A 19,352-nucleotide genomic window follows, 5' to 3' on the forward strand; every position below is an offset into this window, starting at 1 on the left:
ACCTTGATCTTTGACCTTTGACCTCTGTCCGATTTCACTCAAAAATTAATTAAGTAATCGTCTCACCATACATCATCCTCGGATAAAGTTTGGTGAAATTTGCTTGATCCAGTCTTGAGTTAACGCGTAAACAGATACAATTTCATGATTTGACCTTGACCTTTGGCCGATTTCACCCAAAATCTAATCAAGTAATTGCCCCATCACACTTTATACTTGGACCAAGTTTGGTAGAATTCCATTCAATATTACTCAAGTTTGCATTATGAAATGGGTTCAAGAACGTAGCCAATAGGACGTGCTGAAATGAGTCACGTGGGCTTTGATTACTTTAATACCATTGCACTGCAGTACCAGTGCGCACTCAATCAGTTGTTACAAGTGCGTCGCGCGCTACTATACGGGCCGTCAATCCTGTAAACAACTTCTAGTTCGGGCTGCCGGCTGGCCTTTCTTGTGTGCATAACATATTACGTGGCGTACGTATACAGTACTTGTATACGTACAGTACTTACATGTGCGGGATTTCCAAGTGCGACGTGCTTGACTCGACTCTCTCGAGCGAGTGCTAAATGTAGCTGACTGGTATTGATGAATGACCCACAAAGGTACGTGAAAAATGCTGTTAGTTTTCGACCCATTTTATAAAACAAATGATGCACAGGATTATTTCGTGGCGTTAGTGGAGATGCAGCTCACTCTCGGGTATTAACAATGTAGTGCAACATGCACTCGCTCGAGTGCGCTATGCCTCCACTAACGCACTCTATCCTGTGCATCATTTGTATACTAGCATTCAAATATGCTGCTCATGCTACAGTCAATTTCCACCTCTGGTGAAAGTTGGGGTAAATTATCAGACTAAACTTCAAAAACCCCTGTGTTCTTTTCTATTTTTCATAAGTACGAGCTTACAAGGTGTATTCGACAGTCTCGTAAATGTGAACTATGTACTTTATGTGGCTTCCTTTTAAAGTGAAATAAGACTCAAATTGGAGGAGGGAACTTTTACAAGGGCTGATTAAGACATTTATGGGCTTTAAGAAGTTGAGATGGCATTTTGGGATCTATGATGGCAGATAATAACAGTGAAATGAAAGGCAAACTCAGTATTTGACATATGTGCATTCAGTTTAATTCCATCTGAGCATTTATTAGTCGATGATAGTACACAAAGCACAGGTAATGATGACTCCACAAAAACAAGGTAGGCACTTAAATTGACAGGGAAAAGTCATTCAGAAATTAAAAACAAAAGCTCTCCACTGAAAATTGGTCTTGCTTTTCTGTTCTGACTTGCATGTATTTTACATGGTCACTGAAGAAGCACTCCCATGCTCAAGCTACCATGGAAGAGATTGTTTTCAATTCTTCCTCTTGATGGACTAAGCAATGGGCATAAACTGCCTTGCCTCATTGCCTCAGGGTACTCACTTTGGGACCACTGCTGCCAGCAGACTTGAACGTAGGACCTCATGATTTGAGGGTCTGTAGTCGGGTCCACTAAGCCATAGTGGCTCCGAATAATCTTGACAAAACTGTAAGGATCATTGACAAATTTACAACCAAAAAGAGGTCTCAGAAGGAAAAAACTTCATCATTCCTACCATCGTCATTATGACTTCATGGTGACATCACAAAATGACTGAAATGTTATGGAATTACACACATTGTAATGGAAAACTCGTCATGGCTTCTCACACTTCTCATCATCCCCCAAATTTTTAATTTTCCAATAAAAACACAATTTCTTCCACCACACGGCAGACCTTCACAAGGAACTGCATAACATATCGGGTATAAAACTTGATTCAAAACAGATGTGGAACAGTACATGTACGTCAAGTATGTCATAGACACAGACAATTAGTTTTGCAATGATGACAATATCTGATAATATAATATCTCTGAAGTTAGCGCCCATGAATCACACATGTCTATCACACCGGATGGGGATTAGTATGGCACGTCATCGTCAAAGGTGTGTGGCCGTCTTGCTACAAGACACGGGAAGATGAACCTGACTGGTCCTGATCACACACTCGCCCTGCAAGTATCTAGAAGTTGACGACGGAACGAATGCTGCATTGGACGAAAAGGGAGAACAAGCAAGGTGCACTGCTTAAAACTTTCCTGTTCAATGCGTAGCACTTAAAAGACATCCAGTACGAGTACCTTACACAGTTATTTTGGCCACAGTTCTGAGCTGCATAGTTCCAAGAAATGCAAAATCAAAAGCTGTGAACCGATTGTTATTTTTAACAACAACTCGATATGCAAGCACCCCAATCTATCAACATACTGCGCAAAGAGATATATAAGCCTAAATTCAGTAATAAATGAATGGAAGTTATGGACAATGATATACGAAATAATTTCATTTCATCAGTCGTATACTGAAAAACACTGGACAGTGCAAGGAGTACATGTATGCACATAGTTGATCTTTCGATAAGACTCTTCCCACATAAATCTTTAAAATATAGACTTATTTCATATCTTGCATCACATATCAATTTTAAAGGAATGGAATAGCTCTCAAAAATGTAAAGCACCAACAGACTTGCAAATGAAGTAAGTTCAAAAACCCAAATAGGAAAGGTTGCCAGGACAGTTCATCCATCATGTAGCTTGGAATCAAAGATGTTTACATGAAGCTGCAGTTTTTTCTATATACATTTTGTAAGCACACCAGATTGATCTAGACCTTATAAAAGTGTATGAAATTGCTACTCAGGTGAAAAAACAAACAAAACACACACACACACATAACACCAAGAAACAAGAGACCCGGGGGTCACGCGCTCACCTGAGTATCGCAAGTTCACCTTCCACGCATTCCTGCAGACTCTTACCTGAGAACATTGGAAACTTAGTTGATATTCATTAAATTAGGAGGTTTGGACCCCTTGGGACCCCCAAGGAAAGCATGGTGCCCATTCAAACACTTTGAGATCTTAACCCTATGGTAATGCTACTTGATAAGTTTGGTGAAAATCCATTATGTTGTTTTCAGCAAGAAGATGAAAATTTAGGTCCGCATTTGGACCCCCCCCCCCCCCCCCCCCCATCCCATCCCGCTTCCTTGGGTTCCAAGGGGGTGGGGACAGTCATCAATATACTGACTCATTGTATTAACTTAGCTCAATCACTTCCAGTTCTAGAGAAAATCTGTAAAGATTCCTTACAGGAGGGGAGGGGGGGGGGGGGTCCCTGGGGCCCCCCAGGTGGAGCATGGTGCCCATTTGATGGAATTGAGATTCTATCCCCCTAGGGATGCTACCTGCCAAGTTTGTAAAAATTAGTGATAGGGTTTTCAAGAAAAAGATGAAAATTTACAATTTCGGTCCAAATTTATGCTTCCCCCCCCCCCCCCCCCCCCCCCCCAAGTGGGGCATGGTGCCCATTTGATGGAAATGAGATTCTTTCTCCCTAGGGATACTACTTGTACCTGCCAACTTTGGTGAAAATTCATTATGGCATTTTCAAGAAAAAGATGAAAATGTAATTTGGGCCCCATTAGGACCCTCTAAACCCCCCTCCCCTGGGTCCCAAGGGGGGCACCTATGATTCCGCCATGAACAAACTTGGAACTACAGTCATCAATATACTAATTCATAGTATCAACTTAGCTCTATCACTTCTGTTCTAGAGAAGAAGATTTTTTAAGATTCCTTAATTTTGGGGGGTTTGGGCCCCTCTGGGGCCCCCCAGGTGGGGTATGGTGCCCACTTGAAAAAATTGAGATCCTATCCCCCTAGGGATGCTACCTGCCAAGTTTGGTGAAAATCGGTCAAGGGGTTCTCAAGAAGAAGATGAAAATGTAAAAGTTTATGCACACGCCACGACGGACGACGGCACGACGCAACGACGCACGACGACGACGGACCCGAACGAAGAGCGATCGCAATAGCTCACTTGAGCCTTCAGCTCAGCGTGAGCTAAAAAGCAAACAAACAAAAAAAACTTGCTTTAAAGATAATATGAGAAGAAATTGTAGATATATCTTTTCTAGCCGCGCAAGAACTAAATCTTACAGTACCAAGCCCCTCGTCATACCCTATAATAGTAACAAAAATCTCCTATAAAGAAATAAAGTGATAAATTATGCCAACGTCCCCCCCCCCCCCCCACAAAAAGAAAAAGAAAAAAAAAGATAAAAATTTGAAGTCACAAACACAAGAAACAAATCAGGAGGCTCAGTGAAGCTGTGGGAAGAGGAATAACAAAGGAATCACAGAAACCTTGTTGGAGGGTGCAAATTTTCTCTTAACATCCCATCTCCCCTTTCCATTCACTCTGCCATAATTGCATATCTTTACTTCCTCTGGGTAGAAAGCCAAGTCTTCGATGCTTTCTGTAAAACCCTATTCCCAGAACAGTGAGAGAGAGAGAGATAGAATGAGAAAGTTTATCACATAACATGATAAAAAGGACAAACACGGCTCACCTCAGACCGTCGTGCATGAGCTGGAATGCCTCGCTGATCTTGTCCAGGCCCATGGTGTGGTCACAAACTCGTCAACTTTCACCGTGCCTGCCAGGTAATCTTCTACCAGCTGTGGAACGCCGTCACGGGACTTGAACCCTTGTGGAGAGAAGAAGCACCACACAACCCAAGCTAGACAATGAAGGAGTTGGGCACTGTGCGGGCGAATTCTATGCTTTACACAACTACCATGGAGCAAGTCAAAATACGGTCTTAGCGGACGCATCATTTTGCTTGTGGATGGATTGCTTTCTGTGCAGTTGGGCATTGCTAAATACAGGACACAACTAATAACTGATCAGTCCTACCTCCTCTAAAATGTAACAAACATCGGGTGTGGAAACATCCTTTCATGTAACCTTCTCAAATAATACTGCCCTCACCTCCAAAGAACATTTCCACATAAACAAAAGTCATATATTATCAAATGATGGAACAGTGAGACTGTTCTTTTTGACAGAACTTAATGTGAATTCAAGGATATTTACAAAACAACTGAAACAAGAAAATACACCAAGATTACTGATGATTTTAGACTGAACAATTGTAATTTTGGGAGCTATGTGATAAATATCAGCAGACCCTGGAGTGACTGTGGATAGTCTCTGGATCAGGCTTGACAGAGTTTCCTTGACACATAGTGGTCAGTGTTCCTAGAGAACTTTGACTGAACTATATGATCTTGAATTTTCTTGGTGAAAATACAGTGTCCATTACTGCATGGTTTCTATCCGCCCTGATGGAATTTCAAAACACTTCCTCCAGAACATTCTGCACGTTCTTTCCCCCGCCGTTCATCATCTACTGTGATCCTCTAAGTGCGACCATCCCTTGTTGCCAAAGGTCAATGAAGAAGCCCTCCAAGACACCACCGCCCTTACCTCCGAAGGCGCTACCCTTCCAGACACGCCCGGTGACCAGCTGGAATGGACGGGTGGCGATCTCCTGCCCTGCTGCAGCCACCCCGATGATTGTGGACACACCCCAGCCCTTGTGGCAGCTCTCCAGGGCCTGGCGCTATGGGCCCAAGAGCAAAGGGAGGAAACGATACATACAAAACATTATGGTCTCATCTGACAATCTGTAGGACATGAGGTATCTAAACTTTAGCTAATCTCAACTTTCTTGTTATTATAGGAGACACATCCACATTACATAATCACAAAGATTGCACAAAGTGTCAGATTGTCCGTATCTCGAGAGCACTCTCCAAATTCACTTTGGTATAAAGTTCAATATGTGATGGGCAACTGCCCTAAACCACTAAGTTTTACACTCGCTTGCTATTCTTTATCTTTATTTTATTGCATGATATGCAAAAACTTCACTAGACATACGTTTCTGCTGCACTTCACAGCTATCTCTTTTTAAAATGCAAATTCTGGCGAAATCACTACAGACGTTTTCAAATTCATAGATGAATATTTCCTTGTGGATCAAATAATGAGCAATTAAATTCACCTGGCACTTGTGAATTAGTTCAATACTTGGGATCATGTCTGTATTATCACTTCTTGCCAAGTTAGGCAAGTCTTTAGCAATCAGTCTGGTTGTTGGGACTATCCTTTGTTATATAGAGGTGTGCATAAATCTGTATGATGTCAGTACATACTGTGCTACTATTAAAATCTGATATCCCTGATTTATGACCAAGAGTCAAACTCCACTGCACTGCCAACTTCACAGTTTGTTGAGCCACAGGAGAAAAAGGCAACATATCCCACATCCATAAGTGTAGCTATTGCTCACTGAAAAGGACATAGCAATCTGATTAGGACGATGATGATGGTGGTGGCGACGGTGATGATGCTGTTGATTGTGACAATGATAACGATGATGATGATGACGGTGATGATCATAATTATTATGGTGATGATAATGTTGATATATTAGGTTGGTGATGAAGCTGAGGATTGTGATGATGATGATGATGATGATGATGATGACAGTTAGTGGTAATGATGTTAGTGATTGTGATGATACCACTGCACCTGACATTGATGCCTAGCGATGGTGGCAATCATATGATGAAACTGGCAAGTGTTACCTGAGTTGGTTCGCTCATTCCACCAGCAAAAATAGCTTGAAGTATAATGCACGCACACAACAGTGTGGCTACACATGTCAACATTTGTATGGCCTTGGGAGTTTCGTTACACTATTGAGGTAATTTGTTACTAAGATATCAATGGAATGATGAAAATGATGATACTAACAATATTATGGAAAAAAAAGTAGTAATTACAAGGGTTCCCTTGCACACTAGGAGTATCATCACATCAGGATAAAGGTGATAAAAACAGACAAACACTATTACGATGCTTATGATGACAATAACGATGATTAGTGTTACCACAACCATAATGTGTCTCGTAAGAGAATAATGATGATGATGATAACTGACAGTGATGAAAGTGGTCCTGGTGATGAAGATAGCAAAGTTGCCTTACCATGGTGTGGATATTTCCGATGCACTCAAAAGTAAAGTCAAGGCCTCCGTCTGTCATTTCCGAAAGGACTTGCTGGATGGGCTTGTCCATTTCCTTGGGGTTCACAAAATCAGTGGCACCAAAATCTCTTGCTGAGGACACAACAGACAGACGTTATATTGCCTTTGAGTGCACAGAAATGACATTACGTGTTTTGAGTCCCATCTCAATCACAGGCTGCAGAGTTTTGGAACTAGATTCTCTTCTCCTTTTGTTATGAACTGGTAAGCTTTTGAGGTATTCATTCTTCTTTGTCATAGACAACTGATACAGAATGTCAGGGAGAAATGAAAAAACAAAACAAAACAAATAGAGGAAAGGGCACTTCAGGTTGTGCTTCAAACTTACCTTTTGGAACCATCTTTCACTTCTTTAAGTTCAATTTCAAAACCATATATACTTGTCATACATTCATAAGTATTTCCTCTTTGTGTTTCTCATGTTTCTGTATGTTCCTCCGGCACTAGTAACTTCTTATGTTGAGTCTTCAAAATTTCATGATAGCATGGTTGACAGACAGAGTCTTATATGTACCTCTCTGTGACAGAGGCGGCTGTTTCCGCAAGAGTCATTCCAGCATGTTCCCCAGAAAGGTCTACTTTCAACTCCACATCACAAATGTGCACCACTGGCAATGACCAGAGTGAACCCAACCTCACGGCCTCCTTTTGAATTCATGCAGATTTCAGAAACAGCATGGGTACGGAATTATCCCTACAAATGACATCTTTACACCCAGGATGCACAATATAGTGAACATGTTTATGCTTCAGCCCAATTTAAGTCTTTCATATTCACCAGCATCTATTAGGCACTTGTCACAAATTCTGTAATAACGCCATAGTCCCCACAGGGTTAACAATGGTGCTGCTTTATAAGAGGTCATGGGGGGGGGGGGGGGGGGGGGGGAGGAGGGGGGAAGATGCTAGCAGCCTACATCTTGACTTAACTCACCTATCTGCTCCTTGGAGTTGTTGATGTCGATGGCGATGATGCGAGAGGCCTCGGCAGCTTTGCATCCCATGATGACAGCCAGACCGACACAGCCGATACCCCAGACGGCACAGGTGGACCCTTTATCAACCTGTGGATCATCCAACAGAAAGCAGCACTATAATTTCATATGCCTCTTTTTCAATACCTTCACTTTCAAAGGTAAAGGGAACTCAGTCAAAGAATAATCATAATACCTAGAAATGCTCCTATGGCAACTGGTACACCTCTACCATGTTCCACAATTCTCTTAATGAATCTATAGTATATCTTGAAATTGTGGGATAACAGTTTCACATGATTCAAAAGAAATTGAAATGTATGTAGATTTAAAATTTTAATGGCACAATCCCACATGTGTTAATTTGACATATACCCATGGCTTTGACCCTATGGCTCACACTCATCTCCAAATAATCACTCCCTGGTAATAAAGACCCAATTTCATGACCAAGGAACATCCATAAATTGTAATAAATTACAGAAACATTCTATCGTCTTACCGTGCAATCCCCAATTACCACAAAATATTATGCATGCAAATACAATCAGTTACTCAAAATTTGCATCAGAACATTAATAGTACCGTAGTATGCCTCACAGACCTTGTTTTTGTTTGAAATCCTCTCAAGTCTTGGCATTTAGAGGATATATTACTGGAGAATATTAGACGGGAACTGATTGATGTAGCGAAGGAAGCCACCAATTTGACTTACATTGGCAGTGATGCGAGCCGCACCGTACCCAGTTGTGATACCGCACCCAAGAAGACAAACCTTGTCAAGCGGGGCTTTGGCATTTACCTAGAAACAGCAGCAGGAAAATGCAAATACCACATTACATTTTCTTTCGTTACAGCAATATGCAATATATTTAGCAAGTTTAATTTTTCGCAAATCAGGACTTCCCAACATTTTCGTGAGTAGATTTGCAATCATGGAGTACAGCAATGAAGGGAGACAGGCAATCGCGCATGTCACATTTATGTTAAGGTCAGAGTTAATAATTTTGCACATTGTTAAGTTTGCGATTGGCACCGCACTTGGGAAATTCTCTGAAAAATAAAATCCTTGCAAAACATACAGCATAGCCGTATGTTACCCATTTCTAACTGATCTTGAGACAGCAGACAGCAAGAAAAAAACAACAACAACAACTGTATGAATAATCACTTAGCCGGAGAAAGCATGCCTATTAAACTAAGGACTGGCAGAAGCTCAACCTACCTGTCGGGATTCATTTTCTTTGAGACATTTCAACATTTAGCATGTAAGCATATATACCCCCTTCATTCACAATTCCATCTAGCAAAGACATCAAAACCAGTTCAAAAGGTAGTTGCATGGACATGCAATTATGAATAATTATCATAGAAGTGAATTTGAAAGGATTGCATTAAAAAAGGAATATTGTTTATATCATCGACAGCAACTGACATGTGCAGTATGCTTTCTTTCCTTGTGTATGAAACATATAAAAAACTATCTAACTAGCATATAAGCTTTAACACAGTCTCCAGGCTCTAGAAGAACATATAATAGATCTGGTTGGAAATAAAAACAGTATCTTGTCTGGCTAAGAGTTATATAACTAAAGAAATGATTCTCTGAAATAATAATAATAATATTAATAACAATAATAATAATAATAATGATAATAATAATAATAATAATAATAATAATAATGATAATAATAATAATAATAATAATAATAATAATAATAATAATAATAATAATATTAATAATAATAATAATATTTCTTTAAATTTGTTATAGAGCACAGGTCCACCTAAAATATTATTGTATTGTGTGGTGCCAAGGCTAAAACTTAATGAGTATTTATACAGTATGTGTGTGTGTGTGTGTGTGTGTTTGTGTGTTTGCAGTTAAATATTTGCATTCTAGCATTTACTTTGCACAAAATCAGTGGGAGTGGTATTAAAGGAGCACACGCATGGCATGCACCGGTGTGCGCAGTCAATGCGGCATGATCCCTAAATCAAATATTGGCGGGGGTACGAAGGGCACCTTCAACACAGAAGCCCCTCATTGCGTGGATATATTGCACCATCTAGGACTGATGAGCAAACAGGTTAGAGATTGGAATAAATCACACATGCTTCAATGGTACAACATTCAAACAATGCGATGGCCAATTTTCATTGAGAGCTGCCACTTCTACATTTATGGTGGTTGAGCTACACATTATATCACCGATCTTGAAAAATTATATCAAATTGAATTAACATATCACAAAAGGAGTTAAGAGAAAAAAAAGAAATGTCTGTAGAATGGTACAATTTGTACTGATCTTTTACTGACATACATTGTGTCACTAGATACATTATGTTCTTTTTTTACCTGAGGAAAAAGTACAGTCATATGAGTATAAATTGTATTTCCATATACTAAACCAATCTTATATTTTCTTAGCTTTAATTCGGAGTTTGTTTCATCCGAAACATCTTTATAATCTGTGTTGTCCATGCAAAATGTTTGGAAATGTATTTCATTACTGGATTTAGTACCAGCATATAAACTTTTGCACATTGTCACAACCATATGCCCATATACATTGTATTTCATGGACTAAATGTATCCGTGTGTGAACATATAGACAGAAGCATCAATCAGTCCGAAGTAGCATCATCAAAATAGAGCCACATACACTTCAAGAGAATTGCTAGAATCTTTTTGGATTTAAATGAGTGTACTAACACTGCAAAGGTCACTGCCCTTTCAGCGCGGAGGTTGCTATCAAGTCAGGGTTACCTTTGCTATGGAGATTTCAGCCACAACGGTGTACTCGCTGAACGTGGAGGTCCCCATGAAGTGGTAGAGGGTCTTCCCATTGCAAGTGAAGCGAGATGTGCCATCTGGCATCACCCCCTTTCCTTGGGTGGACCTAGAGGATTTGACAGAGAGAAGAGAGGAATGAGAGAGCAGAGAGAGAAGGGATGGGATCACGTGACAGAAAAATAGTTATTACAGAAAAACATTATTTTCACATGTTTATCCTCAATAAAACTCAAAATAACTAACATTGCAAGTTAGAGAATAGTTTCTGCTTCAATTTGCTGTATAGATTTAATCATTCGATGGTGTCTGAGGTGAGATATTGCGATTGTCCTGGTACACTTCCCCAGCGGTTTTGCGTACACAAGCTGTCTAATTTATGCAAATGAGGCTTCGAGGTCATATGATTTGGCGAGTTAATTGCACCGTATTGTCGTGCCTGATACACTGCTGAAGTTACACACCTCTCCTGCTCAAAGGAAGGAAATAAGAGCACCAAATACAAACCACAAAGATATCTAGCATTCAAAGTCACAGTTTTGGGTTTGATATATGACATAAATGTTCTGCATACATGTAGCTACAGTATCACTTAAGCGGGGTTCCCACTATCACGACTGGCGCCACGATTGAAATCGAAGTTTCAATCGTGAAGCAATCATGGTGATCTTGTCAGATCGTATTAGATTGTATCAGATCTTGAGGTCAATCGTGGCAATCGCATTTATCGTAGAAAATTTTTGGACGGTTCAAAAATTTTCAATGATTAACACGATTCATTTTTAATCGTGATCTTGCATCAGATTGTCTTGGATCGTATCAAAATGCAGCAAATCTTATCTAATCGTGCTTCTTAATCGTGTTAAGGGCAAGTCCAAGATAAGGTCCCCTCAGAAGGCAAAATTTCATCTTCGATCAATATTGACATGTTTGGTATCATTTTGAAGCTTATGAGTTGAAGTTTTGATTTCCATGGAGGAAAAAATGATATTATGTAAATTTATGCAAATTTCAAGGGCTTCATTTGCATAAATGTGAAACACAGCGTTACGTATGGGACATTTATAAAAATTCATATTAATTCAAAGGAAAGCAAATGATATTTGATTTATATGTGGACATAAGAAGTTCATCACATAGTTTAACTTGGTATGAAAATTTAGGGATTATGCAAATGATTATGCAAATTAGCTCGTGTCCTATCATGAGATGTCCCATACGTAACAAAATGAGGTCATTTTTTTAGGTTTTTTCTGAAATTGCTAAGGTTATTTTAATGCCCTTTTGGAAAGTTCTAATTTATTGTTTAGAGAAATTAAATACCAGAGAAAAAAGAAAAAAAAAGTAAAAGAAACATTTTTTATTAGGCATTGAAATAATGTTGCGTATGGGACAAATGCGTTACGTATGGGACATCCTCATACATATCGCATGTGAATGCATGTAGCTAGCTGGGAAGGTCTCTCAGTACACATATGGTCAATCATCCTGAAGAAAGCATCCCAACATTGTAGCTACTTTTTGAGTTATAGACACTTGAAACAATACATGAACTTGACTGAACAATTTTCAGAAAGGGGGAGGGGAAAATGGCAAAATACACAATGAAAAATCAGCATTAAAGGGATGGTATAGTTTTTTGTAGAAATGAGGATTCAGTTTTCAACATTTAATGAGATGATTGGAAACCAATTATATGAATTACTTAAGAGCATACAATCGTAAGACTAGAGGAATTCAAAGTTTATGTGTGGAGTTCGAATTTGAAATGGTCGTAAAAAAAAATAAAGTAAAATGATTTTTTCATTTATTGCAAGTGATACACAAATTGTCCTTATTCAGTTTTCAATAGTAGCCACAACAAAATTCATGGGTATACATACTGAGGTGTGACTCGAATCAATGACCTGACTGCTAGACAGACATCATAATCTACTCGATCACTGGGGTTCCATGCAGCAGGTATTGCTTATTTATTAAACTTGATATTCCTTGTGTCAAGTTGATTTTTATTGAAACTGAATGGCAAACTGCCCTTCATCATAGGAAGTAAACACTTTAAACTATTCAATTTTTCAGTTGTAACTATCCTGATAAAAATAGGGCATACATACTAAAGGTTGGTCATAAAAATATAGAATATGATTAAATGTGATTATGATGGTAAATATCTGGGGAATATTGTTCCCTGGTCAATCTGGATCAGTATTTGAGTAATTTCAACTGATTCCACCTCAATAATTATGCAAAAATTTGTTTATGGGTATTTTGCAAAATTATTTTGCAAAATACCCATAAACATGGTTCTCCACATACTAAACGAATGGGGGACAAAGGGCATGCATACCCAGGTTGGTCATAAATATATAAAAATATGATTGAATATGATTATGATGGTGAATATTTGGGGAATATTGTTTCCTTGACAATCTGGATCAGTATTTGAGTAGTTTCAACTGATTTTACTTCAATAATTATGCAAAATACCCATAAACATGGTTCTTCACACACTAAATGAATGGGGGACAAACTGTCTCATACGTAACTGTCCCATACGTAACGCGTCATGTCTGTCTTTAATTAGAACCTGTAATTAGAGCTTTTTGCCTAATGACATGAAACTTACCTGTGATAATCTTGAGTGTTGTGACTTTCATCACAGTGAGTTACAAGTTGTAGAATGATATACTTTCAGAGAGTTTTGAGGTTGAAAAAAATGTTCAAAAAAACAAAATTTTTCTGGTCCCATACGTAACGGCACATATTTTCTCTTCTAGAATATAATTGTCAAGGTAATTTTTCTCAATTTTTTACATGATTATACTTCTCCTAGATATCAATCACCATGATGAAGTTCAATATGATCAAAGGCCATTAACACTATTTTTCAGGTCATAAAAGTCTCTGAATGTCCCATACGTAACATGCGCGTTATCTTGGACTTGCCCTTAATCAGGATCGACTTTTTCACTTTCCTTCTGCTTATTTTGCACATATGCCCTTATTTTACACGCAAATCGTATATTTTTTGTATTCCGCGAGGTTGAATAAGGGAAGGGTTGCACAATGAAAGATAAAATAACAACACCACTGAAACATCCACCAGAAGTAGAATGTTAAACATACCCCACAAAGTAACTTTTGTAATTTTTGAAAAGTGACCATTGTCGTGGATGTAAGGTCACTCGTGCATGACTATAAAGGTCACTGTCATTATTTTTCACATAAAAGTTAGTCAATAAGTGTAGCAATACCCCTGGGAAATAATTTTGCTTAAGACTTGATTTTTTATTAAAAAGTGACATTATTTTAGGGGAGTTACCTTTCTGTTGTTTGTATGTTGGTTTTTGTTAAACACTGTCAAACAAAACAATAAATCAAGCCAAACCAACCAAAATTTCAATACCCCATGAGATGACAACATTTTGAAATAAAAATGCGCATGATACATACAATACGAATATGAAATCAAACACACAAGCAATGCTATCAGTCCGGCCAACTTTCTTATATTGAGCGTAAATAATACATATTATGTTCGAACTCAAAAAGATCCCATCCTCTTTTTTTCAGCTTCAATTTCATCATACATAATCATTTTCTTCATGTTTTTCAAAGAAAGGTGAGAACATTTGTCTTGATCTTTTTTTCTTGAGAAGATGGGGCAATGATCTGATCTTGTGTATTTTTTTTTTTGGGGGGGGGATGAGCACGTCGATTCAATAATCTATTAATTTCTTTCGGTTAAATTAGAGAAGGGACTGTCTGAGGTTGTGGCTGGCCTAGGTGATATTTTCTATCTCATGATAACGTAATCGTCGTGCGCAATACTGCAAAGGTCACGTTCTCATCATCCTCAACCTGTCAACCCTTGCCATCGTCAACGGTTGTGGATAGTAGGCCTAATCACTCTGCAGAAGTTGTGGAAACAATGAAATTCATCGTCAGCCGGACTAGAATATTCCCATTGGGGTCCAATTGCACCTTGAATGGGGGTCGGTTTTGATCCCAATCGTGAAAGATATTGTATCTTATCTCAACAACCCACATTAGTTCGCCGTATTCGTATTGGAACGTATCAGAACGTAGCTGTACGCACCAAATCGGGGATCCTGATCGTAATGATAGTTGTAGATCGGGTCCAATCATGGACTCCATTGGGACAATCCTATCGGATCGTATTTGAACTGGAGATTAGATCGTGACAGATCGTATTGCTCGAAATAGACCAATCGTAACCATATCGCATCGAAGCGAACCAACACGTATTGACTCGCATAACCTCGTATCCAAACATGAAATTTCAGACGAGTTCAACGAAACTTCCACGATTAGTTACGAATGTCCAATCGTGGCGTTCGTAATAGATCGTACGATAGTGGGAACCCCGCTTTACAGAATGTGGCAAATACACACAGATATTGTACAACCAGAAATTTTCATGTGTATGAAACTTGCATGTATTCCGCGAGGACCCAAGATTTGCGAAAGTAAACTGCATGAGAAAAGTTTTGTCTACAAAATGGCACATGGCAACATGCACAAGCATGCCATGAAAAGGGCAGTCAGCTCCAATTTGTGAAAATTTCATGCCACAAACAAACATTTGTGATTTTACTGTAGGCTGGTATGGGGCATTATAATTAGGCCTAGTCTACAACCAAGCTTGCAAGGACAATTGAGCAACTGGTCAGTGGGTTTTTAGCATCAGATTTTACATGTATAACAGATCTTTGCAAAGGTCGTAGTAAAAAGTGCCGACCATGCCAAGGGTGTAACATAATCGAGCCATGAACAAAACAAACAAACAAACAAACTTCTGCAGCAAAGAGAGGTCTCACCTGATGACGCTGCACAGATTGGTTTTTTTACTATTGCAGAACTTGCAGTTGTAGCACTGGGGAATGTACAGGGGTACGACGTGATCCCCTGGCTGAACAGATTTGACTCCCTCCCCAATGCTCTCCACTATTCCGCCTCCCTCGTGGCCCAGGATGCAGGGAAACATCCCTTCGGAATCCGCCCCGCTGAGGGTGTAGGCGTCCGTGTGGCATACTCCTGTTGCCAACACCTATGGTATGGACAGCATGGTAATACCATGTGAAAAATTGACCTGTGCTGAAACAACTTTACCAAATACTTCTTTGTATGTGAGTGGACTCCTGCTATAACAAAGTCCTTGGGATCTGCAATTTTCATTCGTTATATCAAAATTTTGTTATGAATACATATTGAGTGTATATCTGAATATAAATCTGAATATAAACAACAAAGAAGAATAGAGAGGATAATGTTGCGGTCTGAATTTTGATTTCGCTGTAGCCGGGATTTTGTTACAACCATGTTCGTTATAACGGGAGTGCACTGTAGTTCTTTTATAAGTAAGATATGAGACTCATACAATATCCACATTCAAATTTTAAATTTGTCATAAAAACCTCATCAATACCATGCCACTTCAACTGCTTGATCTCTAATAATTATCTGGCGAATCACTACTAAAATATCAAAAATCCTCAAACTGGTGACAAGCATGGGAGTTGGGGGTCCTGAAGTAGCCAGAATACTCCAAAGAGAAATTTTCAGCAATTTTTATACTCCGCAAAAGTCCCTAAAAATGTATTCATAGCTTGTTACCAATAGGAAAGAAAAAGTTGTGGTTGAGTGCACAAGTTTGTAAACAAAATCCCAACAACGTGAAACTTCATTAATCTGAAAGTGTAATGAATTCATGTTCATTGAGCCATTCAAATCCCCTTCTTGGCTAAAAGATTTGCATAGTGAGGTGTTGGAAGAGTGTTCAGTTTTATTCCTTGTCCCAATACACCTTACACTACACAAGTGTCACTAAGACTGATCAACACCATGAAGAGATGGTGCAAGGCAGTCACTGACCTGTGTGGTAGAAACGACGACACAACATTTGCTTGTGCAACAATTATTTTCTCCAAGAACTCAGGGATCGGGTAAAGGTTGTGAGAGGGTTTTAGCGTTAGTTTGATGTGAGGATTAGAATTAGGGTTTAGGGTTATGTTTGTTGGTAGAATTTCATATGTTTGGCTTAGCGAGCAGATATTCGTGTTTACATTGTACCTTAACAATGTTATGGCAAACTGTTGAAAGGGGAACTTTTTTGTTGGTAATGTTTATATGACCTGAAGTAAGAGAATGATTATTCAGGGATAGAACTTACATTATATCAGTGATGGAAAACGATCTATTCACTTTTATTGATGTCTGCAACTTGGCATTACATTGCAGTAATTATTACACCTGTACACAGGAAAATTTATGACTGTAAATACAGGAAAACAGTGCTATATTTTCTTTAATTAATTCACAACAATCATAACATATGTATTGCTAACAATGAAAAGTCTATGGCGTGAAGTAAATGTGATCTGCAAGCGTTTCAGACAAAGCGTTGTTTGCTCAGAAATTTATCTTCATGATGTACTAGTATGTATCATGTTTTTTCTTATCCGATGATTGTTCTCTGACAAGAAAGTCTATTACATGTTCCAAAGTCTTCTTTTTGTTGAATTAGCAATATCATGATAAACATCTGCTCCGATAAATATTTCATTTGTGTGACACAGAATAATAAACATCCCAGAGGAAAGTAAAAAAAAAAAAAGTTGTTCTGACTATCTATAAGCATTACTTCCTCCAAACATGCTCTTAGAAGGTCTAGGTTTAAGACTAAAAAATAATCAAATATCACATCAGAAAATGTACCAATTAATGAGATATTGGAAATCAAAAGCTGACATTGTGTAAAGGGACACTTTTTCCCCATTATTCCTGGCATTATTAACGGAGGAATGTAAAAGCAAATCAGAAAGTCAAGAAAAATATTTCAGAGAAAATGTATAAATCTATGAGATAATGATAATCAACGCTGACATTGCATAAATGGAAACATTTTTTTTTTTTCATTATTCCTGCCTTGGCATTACCAACAGAAGAAAGCAATTAAATAAACATATAAAAATGAATGAATGAATGAATGAATGAATAAATTAATTAATACATAAATAAATAAATTGAAAATAAAAATGAATAAATAAATAATCAAAACTTAAATAAATAAATAAATAAATAAATAATAGAAAATCAATAAATAAGTAAATAAATACCGGTAAATAAATTCATTCATCCAAAAAAAAAAAAACAACCCTTGCTTCTCTTGACAGCAACATGGGTCTTCTCTTAAACACACCTTGATACGAACTTCACCTGCCCGAGGAGGAGCAACCTCGACCGTTTCGATGGTGAGCTCCTTTTTTGGTTCCCATGCCACAGCAGCACGGCAAGTGATGACCTACCCAAGAAAAGAATGGGAGTGAATGGGAACTTGAACCATTTGTGGAAATTGCAATTAAATACATGAATACATAAATAATATAAAGTAAAACTTTAAGAATGATTTCTAGATTAGCTACTTTGTAGTTCTATCTACATGGATATGGGAGTATTGATATGCACTAAAACAAGAGGTACAACAGAGCTCAGAGCATATTATCTTATATATATAGGCCCCTATATATAGAATCCACTCCAGATCTAATTAGACTCTGGGTATAGGCCTAGCCTGACCAGACACTGTGCTGCGCCAGCGCTGCGTGTAGTTAGGTATAGGCCCTACAGCAATATGATTACAAATTTAAGAATATGAATAATGATGCTGGAGCAGCCTGTACTGTATTGCCATTGATTATGGCCATTCAATTGATTCATGTTGATCCCAGCGACTAAATCTAACAGAAGATTAGCGTTACATTGCAGCAATGGTAAAAACTAAAGGTATTGTCTTTCTATCCCCATAGCTGCATAGTTAGTGGCGCTCCAAAGTACAAAAATAATGAGATTGTCACTGGATCGATTCCGGCCCAGTGAACAAGCAAACACGTGTGTTCTGTAATATGAGATGACTCCATTAACGTTACAATTTTAGACCTTTCGAAACAGAGTCCACTCATGAATGAATGGTCTCACTCGCTCTCCCTTCACAATCAGATACAGTGCAGACAATTTTACCTTTCCAACAGTTTCAGACATTTTGATTCCAGATGTCAACCACAACGAGCCAATGAGAATCTGCTTTTAACGGCAAGATCTTCTTCCACATTCAGCAAGCAGGAATCACCATCCGAGCTCCAGAACGATCGGCTGTCGTAAAGACGGCTACAGTCGCGGCGTACAAACACAGGCTGCTAGGCTGGAACTGACTGGTGGCAGGTGGACTACGTACACTGTACCTGGTACTTGTACTTGCACACTACCACATGCAGCGGCTGTCCATACCGCCATGATTTTTGCACCCGGCGGAGTCTGCTGCTGCGTGAGGTGTGTCGCCCCGCCCCCTACAATAACGTGCCGTGCTCAAAATTCCCAGGTCCGGTCTACAGAACAATTCACCGCAAGATAGCATCTGTGTGTGACTTGATATTGGATTTAGAGATACAAGCTGCATCATATACCTTCGAAATATGTCATGCAATGGTTTACCGTAGATAACTGTGAACTGACTGAATACGTAGTCAAAATAACAGATCCCTGGTCACAGGAAAAAGAAACAACAAA

The 19,352-nt window shown here is 38.7% G+C and overlaps 1 protein-coding gene across 1 annotated transcript; it reads right to left on the bottom strand.

The window, feature by feature from the left end:
* Positions 1 to 992: 992 nt before the first annotated feature.
* LOC139727457 (alcohol dehydrogenase class-3 chain L-like) lies at positions 993 to 18,968 on the bottom strand. The gene is given in 11 exon segments (XM_071638428.1): positions 993 to 2,082; positions 4,451 to 4,511; positions 4,514 to 4,588; positions 5,371 to 5,506; positions 6,940 to 7,070; positions 7,933 to 8,062; positions 8,688 to 8,774; positions 10,743 to 10,875; positions 15,608 to 15,837; positions 17,989 to 18,090; positions 18,807 to 18,968. Coding segments are annotated over 11 exon segments (1,131 nt in total). The 5' UTR covers positions 18,828 to 18,968; the 3' UTR covers positions 993 to 2,057.
* Positions 18,969 to 19,352: the final 384 nt, after the last annotated feature.

Source organism: Diadema antillarum, unplaced genomic scaffold (assembly GCF_040938485.1).
Source record: "Diadema antillarum isolate AM-2024a unplaced genomic scaffold, OU_Dant_1.0 seq00000131_RagTag, whole genome shotgun sequence".
NCBI lineage: Eukaryota > Metazoa > Echinodermata > Echinoidea > Diadematoida > Diadematidae > Diadema > Diadema antillarum.